The sequence below is a fragment of the Festucalex cinctus genome, chromosome 1 (assembly GCF_051991245.1).
Source record: "Festucalex cinctus isolate MCC-2025b chromosome 1, RoL_Fcin_1.0, whole genome shotgun sequence".
NCBI lineage: Eukaryota > Metazoa > Chordata > Actinopteri > Syngnathiformes > Syngnathidae > Festucalex > Festucalex cinctus.
In genome coordinates, this window is record NC_135411.1 from 1,728,849 (window position 1) to 1,752,525 (window position 23,677).

The window sequence follows — 23,677 nt, forward strand, 5'->3', positions numbered from 1 at the left end:
TCCATTTTCTGAACCGCTCACTCTTCACAAGGGTCATGAGGGGTTGCTGGAGCCTATCTCAGCTGGCTCTGGGCAGTTGGCGGGGGACACCATGAACTGGTCGCCAGCCAATCGCAGAGCACACAGAGACGAACAACCATCCACGCGCACAAGCACACCTAGGGACAATTCGGAACGCCCAATTAACCTGCCATGTATGTCTTTGGAATGTGGGAGGAGACCGGAGTACCCGGAGAAGACCCACGCGGGCACGGGGAGAACATGTAAACTCCACCCAGGAAGGTCGGAGCCTGGACTCGAACCCGAGTCCTCAGTACTGGGAGGCAGACGTGCTAACCACTCGGCCACCTATTGTAAAAGCAATAATGTACTAATGTAATCAAAATAATAGCTGTAGCTAACTAAATAAACTGTTTCGGGGCAAGGGGAAAAAAAATGGAAATGTGATTATTCTTCAACTTAACATCCATCATCTTTTTCTGTTCCCTCAGTTTGCCGCCTGGGTGGACGCGGTGGTCTTTGTCTTCAGCCTGGAGGACGAGATCAGTTTCCAGACGGTCTACAACTACTTCCTGCGCCTGTCCAGCTACAGGAACGCAGCCGAGGTGCCCATGGTCCTCGTGGGGACACAAGGTGTTTACGTCGGACTTGCTCATGATGGCCATTCAGTCTTCATTCGGGGCTTTTCTTGAAACACTAATTCTGTCCTTAGATGCCATCAGCGCTGCCAACCCCAGAGTCATCGATGACTCGCGGGCCAGAAAGCTGTCCAATGACCTGAAGCGCTGCACGTACTACGAGACCTGCTCCACCTACGGCCTCAATGTGGAGAGGGTCTTCCAGGATGGTGAGAGGACATGTTAGCATACAATTTGGTAGCATCATGTTTGTATTTTATCAAGTCTCTTTGCAAACATACATGGCATGATGTAAATACTTAGCGCTCGGCCTGACGTCTTTTTATACTCTCCATGATGTCATGTTATATGCTAGCATATAAACTTTAACATTTTAATCAATTCTCAGAAATATTATATAAAGATATTACATTTGCCTTCAAGTTTTGTTTTGGTCTTCAGTTGCCACTTATGTTCGCATACCAACTACTAGCATGCTAGCTCATTATCAATTCTCACAACAAATAGTATCTGACTACATGACACAATGTAAAATCCTTTTTAAAATCTAAATTAACACGTTTTGTACCCAGGTTCCTACTTGTTATGAGTTAGCATGCCAACTTTTAGCCTATTAGCAGCATCGCCAATCTCATCAGAAATAGTCCCTGACTTCATGGCACAATTTAAAGTACTTATCTATCTGTCTAAAATCTTTTCATACTCGGGGTATCTTGCGTTAGCGTACTGGGCCCAGTTGTTCAATTCTCGGTTATTTTAACCACTGTTTAATTAACCCCTAACCGCCGGTTAAATACTTAACTAGCCGGCCGTTAAATATGTGTTGTTCAAAACATGGTTAGTTACGCCGTTTGTTAATGGCACCGTCAAAGTTAACCGTGCCGTTTATGTCACTGGTTAGCACCGATATATCCCACAATTCCTCTTTTTGTTTACTTCCGGGTCGGCAAAAGCAATGGAATACTATCCAAATGACCCCGAGCACTCGCTGAAAGAAAAAAGAAGCCGGAAGTTTTCTGCTGACGATGAAAAGTAATATAGGAGTTTTTGTGACATTATTTTTAAATCATCATCATTTATTTTTTACTGTGAGTATTTTGTAACATGTGATTAACTTCATCAGAATAATCAGGAATGTCAAAGTCAAGCCCTGGATACTCGGCGGTCCTTAGGTGTGTTAACTGTTAACAGCTGGTTAAGTTAAGTTAACCCAGTTTTGAACAACAAGATAACACTGCCGTTAAAGTTAATGGTCAGTTAAATCTACGTAACCAATGGTTAAAGATATAACTGAGTTTTGAACAACTGGGCCCTGATTGTTAACATGTAAGAATGTTTTTGACTCTCGAGTTTCGCATCCCAGTTTGCAAATGAAAATTGATATTTTGCCACTCAAAAAAACACAATGAATAGCAAAATTCAGAATCAATGATTTTTAAGTTTTTCAGTAAAGCTTCTCTGGGCTGGACGTATGTGGCTGTAATGTGCTCATGTCACCTACACACAGGTAGTAGCAGAGGTCTCTGGCAGTGAGCATCCTCACCCAGGGCCAATGGTCCGCTACCGTAGCTTGGAAATTCTACACTCATTTACCCGCCGTCTACTGTCACTTCACAGTTTAGCCGGCCATCAGTGCATAGATTTGTCCAGTATACTTTCTATTAATAAAGCATCAAGTATGTAAAGTTCCCCTTAAATCTATAACGAAGTCATCCTTTATTCTCCCTATAGCATATTTGAAAGCTGGCCACAATATCAAACAAAACGCTGACTTTGCATTTGCTGGTCCAGCTCCTTAATTGCGTCCCAAAGCCCAATTGGTGCCGATTAAAACGAGATGAAGGCGTTTCTGCTGTCAGGCGAAGTCGTCCCAGCTCTTACCTGTCCCAGCTGTCAGCGCCGCTTCCCGTCTTCCCGACGCTAATTTGCCATTTGCCGCGTTAATTAAACGAGGAGTTGCACGGGGCCGCTCAAACGTTGGTCACACTTTCAGCGTCGCATCAAATGACAACGTACGTAATTGGTTGTGACTATTCTTTTTTTTTTTTTTCAGTCATCTGCTTTCCCAATTAATAAAAAAATTGCATTTGCAGTATGTAATTGGGAATAGATTGAATATGAAATATGGTAAATGGACTGACATGCTTTCCAATGCATCACATTCACCCATTCATACACACATTCATGCACCAGTGGTCAGCTGTTGCCATGCATGACACTGCCAGGTCCATTGGGAGCAAATTGGGGTTCAGTGTCTTGCTCAAGGACACTTCGACATGGTCACAAGGGCTGAGGATCGAAACCTACAACCTCACGGTTGGGAGACAACCACTCTACCATGGAGCCATGCCACCCAAAATAAACAAATACAATGGAATAATATATTAAAAAACAAAAATAGACTTGTTTTTTTTTAAGTCCTTTAAAAAAATTGAGATTGATTTTAGAATTGTTGCGATATTACTGTTGATCTTTATTATTTTTGTCATCATTGGGTAAATTATTCATATTTTTAGTACCTCGCTACCCAATATTTTAGCTCTTCATGTTTACATGACATACAGGGTTTTTCCTGTGTACAAAATTCAGAGGCGGCCACCTCCACCTAATTTGCACCGCGCTCCAGCTGTGTTGATTGAGCTCGACAAGAACGCATTTTAAATGCAGTTGCAGTGTTGCGCAATTATGGAGGCGCGATATCAACAGTCGTGCTTTTTTTTTTTTTTTAATATTTATTTATTTTTGTATTTATTTTTTATTTTATTTTATTATTTTTTATTTTTATTTTTTTTTACTTTAATGTGCCGAACAATACGGAGCCCCTCTGGTGTCAGGTTCTGAATTTTTATTTTTTTTGCTAATCTGTACCCACAGTTTAGCAATCTGTACCCACAGTTTACTAATCTGTACCCACAGTTTAGTAAACCATACCCACGGTTTACTACAGTTTACAGTTTAGTAAACTGTGGGTACAGATTAGCAAAAAATAAATAAAAATTCAGACCCTGACACCAGAGGGGCTCCGTAGAATAAGAAACAGATCATGGAGCAATCGTTGCACACGCCCATTTCCTGTTTGCGAGGCAGAGGTGGCACACTCCAGCCATTGAAAAATAATAAAAACACAGTATTATACAATAAACATAATAGTGTTTTACTGCGATTGCTGGCAACCAGTCTCGGGTGTACCCCACCTATTGCCCAAAGCCAGCTGAGATAGGCTCCAGCACCCCCCCCCCGCGACCCTTGTGAGGAATAAGCGGTCAAGAAAATGGATGGATGGATGGATGGATGGATAATAGTGTTTTACAACAACGCTGAAATATATTCATAATTTAATATTTACTAGTGTATGAATGTTTAATGATTGTAGTTTGAAAAAAGGGCAAAAAATAATGGTAACTTTGTATTCATATAATTCTCTTTTCTGGTCCCTGATCGGAAAAATCCTGAGTCATAGGAAATAAGCAAATACAAACATTGTGTGACACTAATATGCTTGTTTTCCTGCAGTGGCCCAGAAGGTGGTGGCCATGAGGAAAAAGCAGCAGCTCTCCATCGGCCCTTGCAAGTCTCTGCCCAACTCGCCCAGCCACTCGTCAGTCCCTGCCGCAACCATCCCTTCAGTTCACATTAATCAGGTAGGACCACAAGGGCAGTTTGTGGGTCTTTTTGCAATTCTGCATTATATGTCAAACTCTCCATTTGTTTCACGTAAGGATTTCTAATCATGAATATTGCATAGGTTTAACATTTACGATTGTTGCCCCAACTGTTTTTTCCGAGCAGATCCATGAGGAAAAATCTCTTAACACACTGTAATCACTTAGGACAGGGGTGGCAAACTGCGGTCCTCGAGGGCCGGAGTCCTGCAGGTTTTATAGATTTCCCTACTCGAAGTGCAGCTGATTCCAATTAACAGGCTCGTTATCAGGATTCTGCAGAGCTTGCTGATGAGCTGATCATGAATCAGCTGTGTTGAAGAAGGGAAACATCCAAAACCAGCAGGAATGCGGCCCTCAAGGACCGGATCTCGCCACCCCTGACTTAGGATAATTCTCAGAGACGTTTTGACAGTCAGACCTTGTGTTCATTGATTGGCATTGGAGGGGTCGGAGAACTCAAATTTGGTCCGATTATCAGCTAATCACGACTATTTGTCGTGCGGTTATGAGTACTGTAGCCTAAAAAAAATTGGCTGAAAAATTCATCCATATTTTTGTACTTTTGCTGTGATGTCACAAGAAGGTATCAGGGGTGTCCAAATTTTTTTCATTTGAGGGCCACATCCAGAAAATCACAAGGACACAAGGGCCACATAATGTTATGAAGAGAAATTGTGTTTAGTCCTCAAAATTGTACAAATAATTTATTTGTGCGTTTGCATATTTAGAAAAATGCTACAGTATATAAACCAATTTATTTGTAATATGGCAGTAGGGTTATTATAGTTTTGGAATTTTTCATTTGAGTTAGTTTTTATTAGTTTTCAGGGTGGTTCTATTAGTTTTTATTAGTTTAGTTCTTTAAAAATTGCTTAGTTTTAGTTTAATTTGTTAGTTTCAGTATTAGTTTTTTTTTTAATGTGTATTACTTGCGCACAATATTTAAAAAACTAGATGACGTCACTTCTGTGTGACAAATGTCATTATTCCGGTTTATATTGAAATAAATCTACCAAAAATCACATTTAAAATCATCCCCAAAGGCTAATTAATTACCAAAGACTAAAACAAAGGACATGTGTGCTATAATTATAGTTTTAGTTAGTTTTGTAAACATAAAATGTAGGTTCGGTTCGTTTTCATTTTTTAAAAAGCATTTTAGTTTTTATTTTATTTCGGTAACAATATTGTTTTTTAATTTTAGTTTTAGTTTTTTTTATTAATTTTAGTTAACTAAAATAACCTTTCATGGCACCTGTTTTTCGATACCCTCCCTTCTTATTTTGACCATCTCCAAACATTTTTGTTTTGTTTATTTCATTTGAACTGAGTCAAATGCCATTTTTAGCATATGTCGCGGGCCACTGAAAAATGGACGGCGGGCCACAAATGGCCCCCGTGCCGTAGTTTGGACACCTCTGTATAAAAGTATCGGTCAATTGGAAAGTAGTAATTGTTATTTTAATGGGTTTGCAAAAGCATGCTTGCGCCCCTGTACTTCCAGGCAAGTTATCAATATCAAATAATATGTTAGTTATTCATTGTTAAGAGTAATGTTGTGAGATGACAATTTTCGGACATTTTGGACAGATTTTGCTATTTGTTGTCACTCCCCTAACCCATTTGAATAACGGGGAATGTGAAGTATTTTCCTTTCTTTGCAAATTAGTAGATACTGAATCAACAGTACCCTCTGCTGGTCAAACCTAAGTAGTACACTCAACTGTATTTTCCCATCGTTACAATCAACAATCAAGTCCTCACAAATAATCAATCAATTGGCTGTCACGCCCCTACTTTCCACACTGTGTAAATGGAAAGCGTCTGCATCGTTTCCTTATGTAACCGCTTCTAAACTTGTACCCAAATTGACCTGTTGTTGTCACTTCCTCTCCTCCTTTTCATCCGATGGTGTCCTCTTTACCTTCCTCCTTTCTCCTCTTCCCCCTCCTCTTCCCCCGCCAGGCGGCCAACGGCGGCTGCGCGTTCAGCGACTACTCTTCCTCCGTCCCCTCCACCCCCAGCATAAGCCAGCGGGAGATGCGCATCGAGACCATCGCCGCCTCCAACACGCCCACGCCCATCCGCAAGCAGTCCAAGCGCCGCTCCAACATTTTCACAGTAAGTATGCGACAGCTGATGCAAAGTAACACCCGCGCGCATTACTAAGGGGGCGCGGCGCATTTTGTCCACCAGAGGGGGGAGTCATATAAAGACAAAAAGTGCCCGAGCAGCCTTTCTTGTCTCCTATGCAGGCTCGTACAGCACAGTGGGCACTGAAAAAAAAAACAGAAAACACAAGTTATATTAGAGCCCTTCAAAAAGCAAACAACAAAGATTAACACTGTGGAAATTTTTCTTGTCCCTTTTTTTTTTTCCTCTAATTGGATGTAGTGAGTGGATTAGGTTTCTCACGGAACCTGTGACGACGAAGGCCCCCCTGCGCTGTCCAATCCAAATCTTTCACCCCCCACACCCTCTCGTTCTGACTGACTGGATCCTTCTCTTTTTACATCATAAGCTCTGATAATAACCCCCCTCCCTACTTGCCCCTGTCGAATCTGATCTAAAAAACAAAACAAAACAAGAGAAAACCTGCCCATCCCAAACCCTCGTCTTCTCTCAACCCCCCCACCCAGTCCGTGTCCTGTCGCTTTAACCGGCAGCCTGTGGTGTGCACTAACCACTCTAAACTTTCCTTAGCGTGTCTTTTTTTATAATTGTCTTCTTCCCCTTCTGCCTGCGCTCATCTCTCCTTCTCCTCATCTCACCGAGCCGCAAATTTGTCTCAGAGATTCGAGCCAACCTTTTAAAATAATGCTCTCATTTTTTATTCTTGGATTTGAGACAAGATTCACACTCTCAGAAAAAAAAATGAATTATTGTACTCTTAGGGGTACACTGGCTTGACACTTGGGTCATCGGCTGTACAAATGCTTTATTTATTTATTTATTTATTTATTTATTTAACCTATTTTACCTTTAAAAATGACCTTGGGCTTCCAGTAATTTACCCAATGGGCAGTGACGTAGTGTGGGTTGCACACCGATCTGAATATATGGCTGGATAGACGTTAGGCCAAGACTTTTGAGGTTGCGAGACCGCCATATTGCTCCTCCCAAGAAATGTTTCTCAGCATACCACCCTATAATTTGCAGTATCGAAATTGAAGAACACTGTGATTGGCTGGCAACCAGTTCAAGGTGTACCCTGCCTACTGCCCGAAGCTGGCTGGGATAGGCTCCAGCACCCCCCGCGACCCTTGTGAGGAGCAAGCGGTTAAGGAGATGGATGGATGGATGGAAACTGAAGAACATTTGAGACAGTACTTAGTTGAAACAGCATGATTTATGATGTTTTAAATTCGTAAACATTAACCAGAGGACTTTATACTTACCGTATTTTCCGCACTATAAGGCGCACCGCCTTATAAGGCGCACCTTCAATGAATGACATATTTAAAACTTTTTCCATATATAAGGCGCTACAGTAGAGGCTTGGGTTACATTATGCATCCATTAGACGGTGCTGCGCTAAAGGGAATGTCAACAAAACAGTCAGATAGGTCAGTCAAACTTTATTAATAGATTACAAACCAGCTTTCTGACAACTCCATTCACTCCCAAAATGAATAAACAGCTGTTTTATTATTTTCTCTGAGGTAAAGTATTAGTATTAGCTAGCGATCCAAGATGGCGGGATCTTCTGCGCATGCGCTTCACCGATTGTGCAGGGTCACCGATAGCGTCTTGACAGCGAGACCTGTGGCGACTCAATATTGATCCATATATAAGGCGCACTGGATTATAAGGCGCATGGTCAGCTTTTGAAAAAAAATTGAAGGCTTTTAGGTGCGCCTTATAGTCGTGAAAATACGGTAAATACTTTACTTGTTACCCCTCCACAAACCTCCACCCTGCTCCCCGGCCTTATACGAACTGCCTACGAGCTGTATATGTCTCATCTGTACGTATACCGTATACTTTATACAGTAGTCTGCTCAAGCGACGGAAGGAGCAAGATGGCCGCCCTGCGACTTCAACAGCTTGTACGGTGGGCTTTGTATGGGCTAGCGGCTATCCAGTCATATATTCAGATCTGTTGTGTAAAGTACTTTTTAGCCATTATGGCCACCATATGTTAAGAGCAGCAATGCAGAAAATAATGAAAATATAGCAAGCCGTTTGGAATGTTTAGGAATTTCTGGTGTCGATTGTAGCTTCAGGAACCACCATGGGGGCAAAAAACAAACAAACTCAGGAACATTCTACTACTACTATGAAGCGTCCACCCTAAAAAAGTTGGCCTCAACTCCCAACCAGCTATGCCACTGCCGCTGATTATTTTTTTAGAATCCTTATGAATACAATGGGGTATATGCCCACGGAAGAGGCAGGACGTGATTTTGCACATCAGTTTGTTTCCGAACGCGCAACCGAGGGGCACAAAGTCGGAAGCACAAGTATTTTTGACGCAGCCCACACGTCGCAAACTGAACCGGAAACAAACTGATGTGCAAAAACAGTCCCGCCTCTTCCGTGGCATATACCCCATTTGACCCCCACTTCTAGTAATACAACTACTGTATATATTTTTGTTTTTCTTCTTCTTTTAGAATTTTGACAGCTAAATAAATATGGAGCCACAACATTTACAATAAGATCTGGTATTGAAAAAAAAATATTGTTGATAAAGCTGCATTGATATTGAAACAAGTAACTTATTGGCAGTGTTTTTAGTGGAGGGGCGGGGTTGGGGGCGGGGCTTTGGGCACGAGAACGCCTGCCAGCTCAAGTTCACCAGGAACTGCAAAACCGCCTGTGTTTTTTTTTGTTTTTTTTCCCAACCTTGTGACGTCAGTGTTAATGTTTCTGCAGTAAATCACTTAGCACGTTAGCTAAATTAGCATGAAATGATGCATAAAGTAATTTCAAACATTGTGGTTTTATTGCCACAAGTAACATATCTAACCACATAACCTTGTGGCGAGTTCCTGGTGAATTTGTTGTATTAGCCGACAGAGGGTGCACTCTCACCTCTTCTCTCACGCTCAAAGCCCCCCCCCTCCACATTACTACGCTCCCAATAAGTTGAAATAGAAAAAAAGAGAACTGAAGCTGAAAACCTGACACTTGTTTTAAAAAAAAAAAAAAAAAGGAGTGTAAAAAAAATCTGCAGATTGACATTGAAAAAGAAAATTCTTTTTTTTTTTTTTTTTTTAAATATCTGTCTTTTATTTTTCAATGCAACCTTTTACAATGTCAATACTTGTTTTAAAATGCCAATTCTTGTTTCAATGTCAATACAGCTTTTTACATATTGACATTTGTTTTTTCAATACCAAATCTTATTGTCAGTGTTGTGGCTCCGTAAATAAATAAATAAATACATACAAATGCGGCTTACCCAACGCCATCTTACGTCACTCCCTATAACGTTCGTTAGGAAACTTTTCTAGCAATTTTTCTTCTTGGTGACCCATCAAAAATTGACCCTCGACTTGTTCTAGGCCATTTTGGGAATTCCTGGCCGAAATTGTACGTTAAAGAAACGCCATGACGAACAGAGACTGTTAAATAGGAAGATCGGGGTGAAATCATTATAATCAGACTAATATTTTTCTCCTTTGAAAATTGTGCACCCTTCCAAAATTGTGTCATCTTGTTAACTTCCCCCTTGCCACATCATAATTTCCGATGGGATTCATTAAAAATGTAGGCCGGGGCTTCCCAAACATTTGAAACTTACGTCCCAAATTGCACATTTTGTTCTTCCACAACACAATTTTCTTCCGCCTAACTGTCGGCAAGCCAACAAAAGTCAACCCACCACCTCCCTTTTGGAGACCGGGCCCCAAGTTTGGGAGGCCCTCCATGAAAGATGAGGAATGTTAAATGGGAAGAGGATGGGATGCAAAATGATTTTACTGTAGTGTTGCTAATGAGCAGTCATTTTGTCTAAATGAAGATCCTGAACTCACATCAGCATAGTTCCAGCAAATTTGTATTTTTAGAGAATAGTAGAGGATGCTCCTTTTTTCCATTTTTTTCTTTTGTAATTTTGCGAGGTAGAGCGGAAGACTTACCGTGATTGCTGGACTATAAGGCGTACCTGATTATAAGCCGCATGTGCCCACATTGAAAATGAGATATTTACAAAGAAAGACGGTACTATGTAAGTGACCACTTTCATTATTGTAAGCAGAAGATCTCGCTTACCCACTTTCAACTCGCAGAATGCAGGCAAGTCATTCTTCCCCATGTCATGGACAATCACAGTGTCACGGCAAAATTCCACATAATGTTATGAAGAGAAATTGTGTTTAGTCCTAAAAATTGTACAAATCATTTATTTGTGCTTTTGCATATTTAGAAAAATGCGACAGTATATAAACCAATTTATTTGTAATATGGCAGTAGGGTTATTATAGTTTTGGAATTTTTCATTTTAGTTAGTTTTTATTAATTTTCAGGGTTGTTAGTTTAGTTCTTTAAAAAAAAAATTACTTAGTTTTAGTTTAGTTTGTTAGTTTCAGTATTAGTATTAGTTTTGTTTTTTGTTTTTTTTTAAATGTGTATTACTTGTGTACAATATTTAAAAACCACCATGGGAGCAACGTCACCTGAAGCTGCTTTTCTATTGGCTGCTGCTAGATGACGTCACTTCTGTGACATACTTTCAAACGTCATTATTCCGGTTGATATCAAAATAAATATACTAAAAATCACATTTAAAATCATCCCCAAAGGCTCATGTATGAAATTAATTACCAAAGACTAAAATGAAGGACATGTTTGCTATAATTAGTTAGTTTTAGTTTTGTTAACATAAAATGTAGTTTCACTTAGTTTTTCATTTTTTTAAAAGCATTTTCGTTTTTATTTTCTTTCAGTAACTATTGTTTTTTTCATTTACATTTTTTATTAGTTTTAGTTCACTAAAATAACCTTTAATGGCACCTGTTTTTCGATACCCTCCCTTCTTACTTTGACCATCTCCAAACATTTTTGTTTTGTTTATTTTATTTGAACTGAGTCAAATGCCATTTTTGGCATATGTCGCGGGCCACCAAAAAATGGACGGCGGGCCGCAAATAGCCCCCGGGCCGTAGTTTGGACACCACTGCTCTAAAACAAGCAAAAAAAGAAAAAAAACAAAAAGAGGACACATGCACGCTTTAAATTAATGGCAGAAGTTCCCCCCTTCTTTTCATGTAACCTTCCGCCGATGGCCTCATCCACAGTACAAAATAGATCCCCAAAGATATCAATGTGAAAATAAATCAATTTGTCGATGGGAAATCCTCCCACACAGAATGAGAAAAAGATCAAATATTCTCTCGCTTCGTGTTAATTTAATTAATTGTATGACTACAAATGCTTGTTACGGTTCAGGATGTCAAAATTCATCTATTAGCCGCATCATTTTATAAACCGCACGGTTGAAAGCGTGTGAAAAAAGTTGCAGCTTATAGTTTGGCAATTACGGTGTTTCTAGTTCTCTGCCACCATATCGCCCCTTTTTCTCCACCCCATGCTATGCCACTGCTTTAATTTGGACCAGGGGTTACCTTCCCGGCTTCCTCCTCAGGTAAATTCGATTCATCCTGACGATTGGCGAACCCCTCAAAAATTGAGACTTTTGGGGAATTTTAAAGTCAAAAAACGACCCTATTTTCTGACAGTGCAGGCAAGGTGAGATTGCTTCTTTTCTTGCCTCTTCTCCCCCCCTGTCCCTCTCTTCTCCTCTTTGGTCAGTCCCCTCTTGACGCTGACCTCCCCCCCGCTGTCCTCTACCTGCTCTTCTTCATCCTCCTTTACCGCCTTTCCACGGCTGCTGTGGGAGCCGCGCGTGGGCGGCCCTCCGAGCAGTCCAGGCCTTGTGCTATACCTCCCTTTTTGTTGTCTCCCCCTCCCCCTACCCTCCCCCCCTTACTCCCCCTTCCTCCTCCCTTGCTAGGTAGTGACTAACCATGTCCACCAGAGAAACGATCCGCTCCTCCCCGTCCGCGTCATGGAGATTCCGAAGCACGCCACCTACCCGGTGTGGGTGCCCGAGTGGCAGGCCGAGCGGGAGTTTCAGCTCATGACCTTCTGAGGAGCAGCGAGGAGGAGGAGGGGGGGTGGGAGGAGGTCTGGAGGAAGAGGAGGAAGGGGAGAGGGGTGTACAGTTAATATAGCAATGAAGAACCTTTTTGGAGAGAGAGAAATAATATTCCCAATCGTCCTTGTCCGAAGTTTTTTTTTTTTTTTAATCTTGTGTAAGTAGTCACGCCGTGTTGTTGTTTTTTGATTGATTGATGATTGGAGGGACGGGAATATGCCTTAATGTCCCACAATTCAAATTAAAAAAAAAAAAAAAAAAAAAGCCCCTATTAATTATTCTGACGCACCTCCCTTGCCGCCATCTTGGATCATACCATCCTCCTTCCTAGTGCTTCCATTACGAAGAACTTGCTAAGACGTCTGTCCTTCTTTTATGCGCGTTGACAAGCACATTAAGCTCGGAATTTGCAACAATTTCCTTCCTCATGGTCATCCAGTGCTATTTATAGAATCCCAATAATGTCCCATTTACAGATCCTTCGGTCAACTACAAGGGCTTTCCAATTCCACCCCCCGATTAGAAGAGATTTAGAATAATGAGAAATTAGCGCGAGACAGACTGCAGGGACTGTACTGGAAATGCCCCACCCCCAACTCACACACACACACACACACACACACACACACACGCACACACATATATACATTTAAAAAACAAAACACGCACACACACAAAAGTTGGACCTGTATGCCAAAAGGACACACGTCCCCCCCACACGTTACATCATCACACTGCCTTTTTGCCATGAAGCCGGACTGAAGGACTCGAGTTGCCACGTTCTTCTTTTCTTCTTCTTTGTCTTTTCTTTGATTCCTTCTCCTTTGCAAGTTAGACTAGAGCAGTTTTTATTTTTATGAAGGCCTTCATAAAAGTCAGTTAGCGTAGAGACAAGCTGGGGTTGCACCGACCTGTATGAATGTAGTTCCACTTGTATGTATTTTCCACTTGATTTATTTATTGATTATTCTTCTGTTCTTCTATCTTTTTTTTTTTTTTTTTTTTTTTCCGGAGATGATGACGAACTCTCGCATAATCGCTTTTTCTATCACGAGCCGACTTACCTTCAACCCGATAGACTGCTGTATATCTTGTATTGTATTTGATTCTATACATGGAAAAAAAAAAAAAAAAAGGAAGAACATATATGAAATGAAATACTGCCTTTTATCGTCCATCCTATACTTTGTGGGGAACTGCAAATGTTTGGCTCTCAATCTGTTGAATATTTTGAAGTGAACTTTGTGACTTGCTTTGTATGGTGTCTGTATAGAAGCTCAAACAAGTCATCCTAACGGTCAAAACAAATAAAAATGTTAGAGATATGAAACGTGAGTGCCAAGTCTTCCTCTCTTCATGCGTGCATGGGCGTTTTTCTTCATGTTCTGAGTGAGACCATGCACGTCTGTCCCGATTCATCTTTTTTTTTTTTTTTTGGTGGGAAGCTTTATTGAACAAATTATGATGCAAAGATGCTCTTTTCCCCTGTTTTGAAGGAAAGATGTGACTTATTTGACATGTAGAAGCTGCTTATACCCTTTTAGGAGTTTTCAGGTCGTGGGAAGCTGCTGATAACTAACATGAACTAATCCCTTCTCTCCTTTTTTAAACTTTTAATATATCGACTGCGTTATGCGCAAGCGGCAGCCGCTCGCCCCCACCTGAGCTGGGAGTCAAACCGGCAGCAAAACGGATCGCCGAAAAAGGGTTTCAGGGCTGAGTCATGACTCAAAAATCAACCTCAGAATAAATATGTGGTCGTCCTCAGTGTTGAGATGTGTGTCAATTGTGGTCTTGCTTTTGCACGTTGGTGTTACTGCTCTTTGTCGCGCTGCTCTGCTTTTTGTCTTTGAGCTGTTTTGTTTTGGACTTTTATGTTGCAACTCACACACACACACAAAAACAAACGCAGATACACGCACACACACGTTCATACTCTTGCACAACACAAACCATGACATCATCATTATCATCATCATCGTGGGCGGCGTCTGATTGTGTCTCTCGTTCTCCTTGCAGTCGCGGAAAGCCAGCGAGCAGTCAAAGAGCGTTGAGAGTAAGACAGACAGCATAGGCAGTGGAAGGGCCATTCCTATCAAACAGGTGAGCACGCGCACACACGTTACAGCCTCAGTTTCCCACAATGCACCGGGTGAGTATAGAGCCAATCACGGCTCAGCTTGCAAACGTCGCGTGACCAAACTCAGAAAACAGGTCAGCCGTGATTGGTCGTTACCTGAGCCCTGAGCAACTGCGATGTCATTTTCAGTATTTGTGACTCCCATTCTACAAACTTTAATCAGAATATCATGGTGGCGCATCGAACACATTATTGGAAATAACATTTTTGGGTTGACTTCCCCTTTGAAACAATATATAAGATGATATAAAAAAAAATAATAATAATCTCACCTGACTGATTTTTATCTCATTTGCGCCCCAAAACGTATAAATACGTTCTATTTTAAATGTATTAAGTATCCTCAATATGTGTTTATTTTTTATGCTAGAGCATACAGAAGGCTTTGATGCAGAATCACAACTACAGAGAACGGGTGAAAAAATTGTAGTAATTACAAAAACGGCCAGCAGGTGGCATCAGAGTATAAGAGCACAACAAAGGGCCATGATGAAAACAAGCCGTTTGCCCACAATTCTAAGCAGATTTGTGAATAATGATAAAACTCAGCTATATATCTAATGCTAATTACTGGAAAACGGAAACAAAAATCTAATTGATGAAAGAATAGACTAATCTTTCTTTTGGTAGTTTCCATGTTTTTATAGCAATAGAACAGAATATTCTGTGGGCCTTGCAAAATCAGTCAAAATCCAGTAAAACAGCCGGGAGTGAAGGGGGTTGCTTCAGTGAAAATGGCTGCGAGTGAATGAGATTTATGGATGACCACAAATGACTCGGATCTACTCGAAATTGACCAAATAAATTTGGGCCCATTTTTTAGTACAGTCGTAGTAGTGATTCCCAACTTCTATTGTGCCATGAAAGATAATCACACAGTAAATTCTGTAGAGTCAATTTGACTCTCTTTAGAGTGGGACCAAATAGACTCAGTTTCAGAATAACATTTACACTTCGAAGAGAGTAAAGGATTGGGAAAAAAAAATAAAAAATGAAATCAACTCAAGGTCGACCTACAGCTTGGGAGGAGACACACAGTTCCTGTTTTCTGCTAGTATATCGCTCATGTCAGCTGCAGCTGATTCCATGATTGCATGGAATCTTCCAAACTCCAACAGACCAACAACGATCTTTGGTCGCTTGGAGAAAAGCAAACAGTAGGAGGGGCATAGCCCAGGTAGTAGAGTGGCCGTCTCCCAAGCTGAAGGCCGTGAGTTCGAACCTGAACCCTTGAGTCAGTTTCATTTTATTTTATTTTTTATTTTACTTTCTTGCTAGTATAAATCTTAGTTTACTCTAAAACTGAGTCTATTTGGTCCCTATCTGAATAGAGTCAAAAATTACTTTAATAGAGTCAGATTTACACTACAGAATATTCTGTGTAGGTGTACTATGGGAAAAACACAATTTAACCTAATTGGTCTGAAAATAATTTATTAAAAAAAAATATTTAAATATATCTTGCTCTTCCACTAGAAGGAAGACTTAATCTATGTATCTACCTTTTCCCTATTACAACAAAGTGATATCTTCATGTTAACTAAACAGGCTCAGGTTTCACACTCAAGTAAATGGTGAGTGAATTGAGAGGAGGCCATTATTTCAGTATATATGTATTTTTAAACTGCCTTGAGATTATATTCATGTCAAATTTGAGCCATGGCTCAATAAAGGTTGGAAACAATTGCTTTAGTTGCCCAATGAAAATGCTTCTGAGATGTTTCACCTGCCGTGTGTTAAAATGGCCACTAGATGGTAGCACAGCACAGATAAAGCGGTATTGAAGGCGACTCACAAATTCCCAAGCGCCACTGTGGCTTTACTGACATACTGGGAGCATACAATATGTAACACTAATGTCAAAAGACAAAAAATATATTTATATGATTAATATCCTTAAGTTTATAATAATTATCATGTTGGTCGTTCAGATTAATATGTTTTATTATAATTTCTGCCTTTGTAATGACAATTGCTTGAATTGCACTGTCAGAGAAACATTTTGATTTGATTTTTTGCATTATAAATAACTTGTGTTATTGTTAATGGCCGTTGTTAATATTATTGCGGTATATTCATAGGGCAAAATATCGTGAACGGTTGTCAGCATAATGTAGAACACAAACTACAATAATAAATACATAAATGATTAACATGTTAATAAAAAGTGAGCATTTGTGTTGCACTGTTTGCATCACTATAAGCATACCTATTCATATATTTAAGTAATTTGTAGTAATTAAATGTAATGTCTTTTATGTTTATCGATCGCATAGCTGTTCTTACTTTGTACTAAATTAAATACTACTCATACACTAAAGTAGAACTTTATATTAACTCATTTGCTCCCAATAACGTGTAAATACGTTGTTTTTTTTTTTAATGTTGTAAGTGTCCCAAAGACGTATTTATAGTTTTTTTGTTGTTGTTGTTTTTGTTTTTTGGGGTTTTTTTGTTTTGTTTTGTTTTTGTTTGTTTTTTAATGCTAGAGCATACAGAAGGCTTTGAACGGTTGCAGAAATGGTAGTTATTACACAACCGGCCAGCAGGTGGCACCAGAGCAAAGGAGATCAACCAGGGCCATCTAGAAAAAAACCTCAATTACTTCCAATTTTAAATAGATTTGTGAAAACCGCTAAAACTTAGCTCTCTTCTAATGCTAATTGCTGCAAAACAGAAACAGATAGAAACATACTTTTTTTTCCTGATGAAAGAAGAGACTTTCATCTTTCTTTTGGTTGGTTCCTTTTATAGCAATTGAACACAATATTCTGTGGGCCTTGCAAAATCAGTCAAAATCCAGTAAAACAGCCGGGAGCGAACGGGATTGCTTCTGTCAAAATGGCTGGGAGTGAATGAGTTAAATCATGCCTGCTGCAATGATTTGATTTACTTTGTTTGTGTCATAATAACATAATTAACATTACATCATTATATACATGGCTAAATAAATACAATGAATGATACATTAGAAAAGTTCTGAATTATATTTTTTTTTTTAATGAAATGACACTGAATAATATACAATATGGAATTAATGACACATTTGAGTCCAAATCCTCCATTTTAAACATGGTCATAAATATCTGCCCACAACATGTTTGCATTCGTTGTCGTGGCTTCTAAAGTAGATGAATGTCATTCCCTTGCTTGTCTACCTGTTCCAGGTGAGCAGGAAGTTAAACACTCACGCACACCCATGCACCTTCGAGCCATCTTGAGGGTGTAAAGCCCTCGCATTGTTAAGCAACACATTATGTGGCACCACCTTCTTAAAGTATCATGACACCTCCCATTCCACCCCACTTTTTTTTTCTTTATCTACAAAGGAGTTTTTCGAGGGTGGAGGGGTGTAGTGTGACTAACAGATCTGCAGGCCAGTCAAATGGACAATCAAGGGGGATCAAAGTCTCAATGTGATCTTAATTACCACTCCCCCACCCCCCTCCTTCAAGCAGGGCCAAATTACGCACGGCAGGCCTACCCCCCTCACTCCCCCCTCCCATCTATAAAAATAGTTCGGGAGGACAACTGCTGAGGAGGTATGGACAGCTAACGTGTGCACACGGTGGGCCTATAAATATGGAACTTCCTCGACAAAGTCAAAATTTCAACCGATCGTGATTGTGTGATTGAACACGATGCCGTAATTGGCTAACATCAATTTTTTCCTAGGTGAGGTTGAGGTCTACGATTTAGTCACCCACACATGAAATCTGCTCCCCTCACTCTCCATACGAACCACATAACGGCAAGCTCACAAGCATCACGCCTCGCTCGCCGTTTGCCGGCAACCGGATGTGACACAAATGAAAAATGATTCCGTCCGTTGTTAAAGATTTTCACATTATCGCCGCGGCGTCGTCTATCGATCCGCTTCACGCCGCCGTCGAATAATGCGAAGAAGCGGCGCCTTGTGATTGCACATATAGATTAGTGCACGCCCCAGCAAGATCATGAGATGAACAGCATATTTTCTTGTAAGAACACGCGACGCGACGGCGACCCGGGTTGCCCGCCGGCGCCGTCATTTTGCTTTCTATGATTAGAAAGCGCTGTTTATACTTGTTTACATTTATTTTATTGATGGCGATGAGAAGAGGGGGAGTGATTAGCTGAAGGACATCATCAAGTTTACCATAAAAGCATCCATTAAAAAAAAAAGTAATTAGGTTAAAAGCACTTTTTGATTCCTAAAAACTTTAACAACGGAAACGAGGTCGTTGAAAAAGAAAGTTAATTTTCTGTTATTTAAAATACATAATTTCATCTCTTTTTTTTTGGGGGGGGGGGGGGGGCCCAATTAAAGGGATACTTTACTTATTTAGTCATTTTTGGCAGTCAAACATTAATATTTTGCCTATAATAAATTTGATATTTTCATTATTTTTCACGTACAATTAGTACCTTTAAAAACACATTTTGCAACTTGCTGTCAACTGAAAATGACATCACAAGGGCTCAGGTAACCAATCACAGCTCAGCTTGTGAATGTCACATGACCAAACCTAGAAAACAGGTCATCTGTGATTGGTTACCTGAGCCCTTGTGATGTCATTTTCAGTCGACAGCAATTTACAAAATTTTTACTGCCATACGTTATCAAAAAAAATAATAATATGACAAAGGCATTTTGATCATTCACATCATCCTTGAAAAGTCATGTTTCATTGTAATTTCATACGCCGGCATCCCCATTGTAAAGAGATGAAATGCTGCCATCTGCTGGCCATAGTTAATGTTTTTGATTCCACAACCTATTGACCAGGCAGTTCTGCATTTAGATGTTGCACTGCCCAATGATTTAAAAAAAACAACAACAAAAAACAGTTGACGTTATTTAATGTTTATGGCGGCATACGTCGTGATTTTAAGAATCGTTATTTAACGTTTTTGGCAGTCAAAGAGTTACAGGGACTAATTGTATGTGAAAAATAATGAAAGTATCAAATTAATACCGGAAAAATATTAACTTTTTATTGCTATAATGGGCTGAATAAGTGAAGTATCCCTTTAACACTGATGCACAGTCACAAAATTATTATGAGAACAAACAAACAATGTAATTACAGTGATTTTATATAGCAAATCTGGGTAATTAAATTGTACAATTACTAATGCCAGTGTGGAAAATGACATGTAGCAAATATACCGCAGATATTAAAATGAGAAAGTTATATGAAAAATGTGTCAATTTGGCAATATAAAATTGCTGTGCTTCCTGATGAAATTAAAACCAAAAACTCGCGCGTGCACGTGCACACACACACCAACAAAGTGACGGTCGGGATTAGGATGATTGTCGGCAAACAGCCTGGTGCCCAGGTCACCGACGGTCAACTTCCTGATGTGTTAATCAGGATTAGAGCCTGCAGTTTGGGCCTTGCAAGCAAACACACACCCTCCTCCTCCACATTCCCTTCTCCATCACATACACACAATGGCTGTAAAAGCACAAACATGGGCTATGTTTAATCCCCTAATTAAGCGTGCCCCTCCTCACCATTTAACAGCAGAGAGCCTGCTGGCCCTCCTTGTGTCAGAAGCGTTTGGTCACCTCCAGCCGAGGAACTTGCTTTGTTTGCCAGCGGATTCCCTCGGCAGATAAGAGAACCTTAAAAGCCCCCCCACGGCCGCCACCCCTACATTGGATGATAAAGTCCAATAGGGGGAAAAAAAAAAAGGAAAAAAAGGGCTTTGAAGGGGGCGATCACACTCCCTAATCCCCCGGATTAGAGGGGTCTTCCAGAGTTCGCCGTGTTATGTGTATGAATGCAGGAAGGAGGTCTGAATGTGCCCCAAAGGAGTGCGAAGGTTCAGATGGTCACCACAACGAATCACTTGCATCACTAAAGATGACAGCCACTCAATTGGAGGGAATCTTTTCAGATTTCTTCTTTATTATCACTAAATTTTAGGATGTTTATATGTGTTTTAAAATGTTGACATTGCAAACTGTGCTGTGACACTTTTGTTGGTCGACGTAACGGAAGAGTTTTCTCCGTAGCGTGTCGGCCATTTGTGGAATGCACCATATAATACGGATTAAATCAAATTTCAAAAATCTGATTAGGTTAGATTATGGGTGGACAAATTTTAGTGTTGAAGAGCCGGATTTGATTTTTATAACAAATGGGTTCCGTTTGTCCCAAAAAAAATACAAGCAAAAATGTGCAGGTAAAAAAAATAGGTAATTTAAAAAAAAAAAAAAAAAAAATAAGTGCTTTCTTTTCATTTTTTTCATTACTAATGATTAATCCATTAATACATCAAAGAAAAAAAATTTTCTTCACTTTTAATTATAGTACATGTATACAGTGGGAAAAAATGTTGAATAAACTCAAAAATTCAAGGCAACTTGATAAAATTTAAAGTTGGGCTAAATATTTAAGGTTTTACTGTTGTGAAAAAGAAATAAGAGTTTACAAAACGGTTCCACTTTTGTTGTTGTTCCTTGAATTTAAAGATATAAGAAAAGAAAAAAAACTACATACTGTAGTTGACGTAAATGTCAACAATTTATATTTTAAAGTTGTTCCAACTTAAATTACTGTTTTAGCCCTCAAAAAACACAAGATGCTTTTTTTTTTTTTTTTTTTTTTTTTTACAGTGTATTAAATAAATTATTTCCGTATTTAGGAGGAAAAATAAAAAATAAAGTATAAATAAATCTTAACGGGGAAGTCAACCCAAACATTTTCTTTCCAATAATAAATTTTTTACAGTCCCACTAGTTTAGACACGGTATTTTGAATAATATTGTGTTTGTGGAATATGAGTTAAGCAGCAAAATCCAACCGTTTTTGTTTTTTGTTTTTTTCCATCTCAGGGGGTGGTCATTTTGTCACTTGCTGTCAACTAAAGATGACATCACAGCTGCTCAGGGCCCAGGTGACGGCCAGTCACGGCTCAGCTTGTAAACGTCACATTACCAAACTACCAGAAAACAGGGGAGCCGCGATTGGTCGTGACCTGAGCAACTGTGATGTCATCTTCAGTCGACAGCAAGTGACAAAATGGCCGTCCCCCGAGATGGATAAAAACGGGTGGATTTCGCTGCATAACACATTCCTCAATTGCTGTAGGATTTAAAATGTTATGTTTGGACTAGTGGGGGCACATTCAACATGTTATTGTAAACAAAAAGTTTGTGTTGATTTTTTTTGTGGTATGTTTGCTGCAATGCTCGCTTTATAGGTAAACCTCTACTTCAGACAAACTTGTGCTTAACATTTCCGACCCGATGAGTTCTTGTTGCTCCGAGCGCTCTGCGTCATAGCGGCGCGAGCTGATTTCATGTTGTTTAAACGTCCATCGATGGCTGGCGCTCACCGCGCGTGATGTCGTCTCTTCCAGGGAATCCTCCTGAAGCGAAGTGGCAAATCCCTCAACAAGGAATGGAAGAAGAAGTACGTCACGCTGTGCGATAACGGCGTCCTCACTTATCACCCCAGCTTACACGTGAGTATCGTCGTGCCCGCAAGCCCCTCCTCCTCCTCCTCACATTCCATTTCTTTTTCAATCGGGTTTATGTGTTTGGTCCGCTCCCTCCGTCCCGACCGCCGAGCTTCACTCGCTCTCCGTGCGATTACATTTACTACCGCTGCTGCATCGGAGTCGATTACAAACACGTAGCTAATGATTGGCCTGGGCTTGATTGCTGTATAATGGCTGTTTAAGCCACTCTCCTGTCTCGGGCATTAGTGTTAAGCAAGAGGGGCGTCCTGGTGGTCATCTCTCCCTCCCGCGGCGCTCGTTCCCGCCGACGGCTAATGGAGACACGGCCGCGTCTCGGCCCCACGCTGCCATGTACTTGTGATGGCTCTCCCCGCGTGGCAGCCGAGCCTGACCGGCCCTCCGCATCCGTCTTTGTCACCGTCCCGCCGGGCCGCTAATACGCCTTAAACACCCGACTGGCTGTCGGTGCCACGCCGAAGAACGTCCGTCTCCATCTATGACTCTTCTTTTGTGCACGCTTTCAGTGAGGTATACAAATGCCGATTTTTAAATATGGGAGACCCGTAAACGTAGCAAGGGGAAAAAGTGGGTGTGGATACTGCTCTGGAAGTGGACGTCAATCTTAACCATTTCTTGACAATAATATGTTTTTTGTGACCTCACTGGTCTCAACATGACATTCTGATTAATATTACATTTGTGGAATAAGAGTTATGAAACAAAATCCAGCCATCAGGAGGCGGCCATTTTGCTACTTGCTGTCGACTGAAGATGACATCAATGTTGCTCAGGGCTCAGACATTGACCAATCACAGCTCACCTGTTTTCTGAAGCTGAGCTGTGATTGGTTGTTACCGTGGCAAAATGGCCACCCCCTGAGATGGATAAAAACGGCTGGATTTTGCTGCTTAGCTCGTATTCCAGTAATACAATATTAACCATCCATTTTCTTGCCTGCTTATTCCTCACAAGGGTCGCGGGGGGTGCTGGCGCCTATCTCAGCTGGCTTTGGGCAGTAGGCAGAGTAACCCTGGACTGGTTGCCAGCCAATCGCAGCAATATTTACCAGAATACCATATTTAGACTGGTGGGGCTGCATAGAACATATTATTGTGATTAAAAAATAAAAAAAAATAATAATAATAATAAATTTAAAAATGGGGGTGACTTCCCCTTTAAAGTAGGGATGTTACGATAAGGGCAATATTATGATATTGTGATATTAAAACTGCCACATTATCGTCATCGTCGTGTTCACAATATTTAAAAGGAACACAGCTGTTAAAAAAGTCACGTTGATTTCCATTTGTGTAGTTCTTGCACCCTCTAGTGGCTAGTTTATTAGTGCAATTTCACTTTCATTAGGGATGTTTTGGTCTTCTATGTTTAAAATCTATGCTAATTGTCAGATGAAGGGGAACCTAATTTGCTTGTGAAGCAATCAATGTGTGCTTGTAAGTGCCTCAATAACAATATTTTGTTATTAGCAATTGTAGGTGGTTTATATGGATTGTTGTTATGTACAAAAGCACAATATTGTGCTTTTGTTTAGTATGAGCTCTTTTTATTGTATTTATTTATTTATTTATTTATTTATTTATTTATTTATTTATTTATTTTTACAATATTGTGACTTTTTTTTAAATAACCCTAATAACTAAGTAGAAGAGTG

At 40.2% G+C, this 23,677-nt stretch overlaps 1 protein-coding gene across 1 annotated transcript in view; it reads left to right on the plus strand.

Moving 5' to 3' along the window:
• LOC144012625 (arf-GAP with GTPase, ANK repeat and PH domain-containing protein 3-like) overlaps positions 1-23,677 on the plus strand; it is a 94,719-nt gene that overhangs the window by 25,190 nt on the left and 45,852 nt on the right. The window contains exons 5-10 of the mRNA XM_077511731.1: positions 492-633; positions 713-847; positions 4,152-4,279; positions 6,269-6,424; positions 14,427-14,510; positions 21,904-22,008. Coding sequence (XP_077367857.1) covers positions 492-633; positions 713-847; positions 4,152-4,279; positions 6,269-6,424; positions 14,427-14,510; positions 21,904-22,008 — 750 coding nt within the window. The remainder of the gene's footprint in view (positions 1-491; positions 634-712; positions 848-4,151; positions 4,280-6,268; positions 6,425-14,426; positions 14,511-21,903; positions 22,009-23,677) is intronic.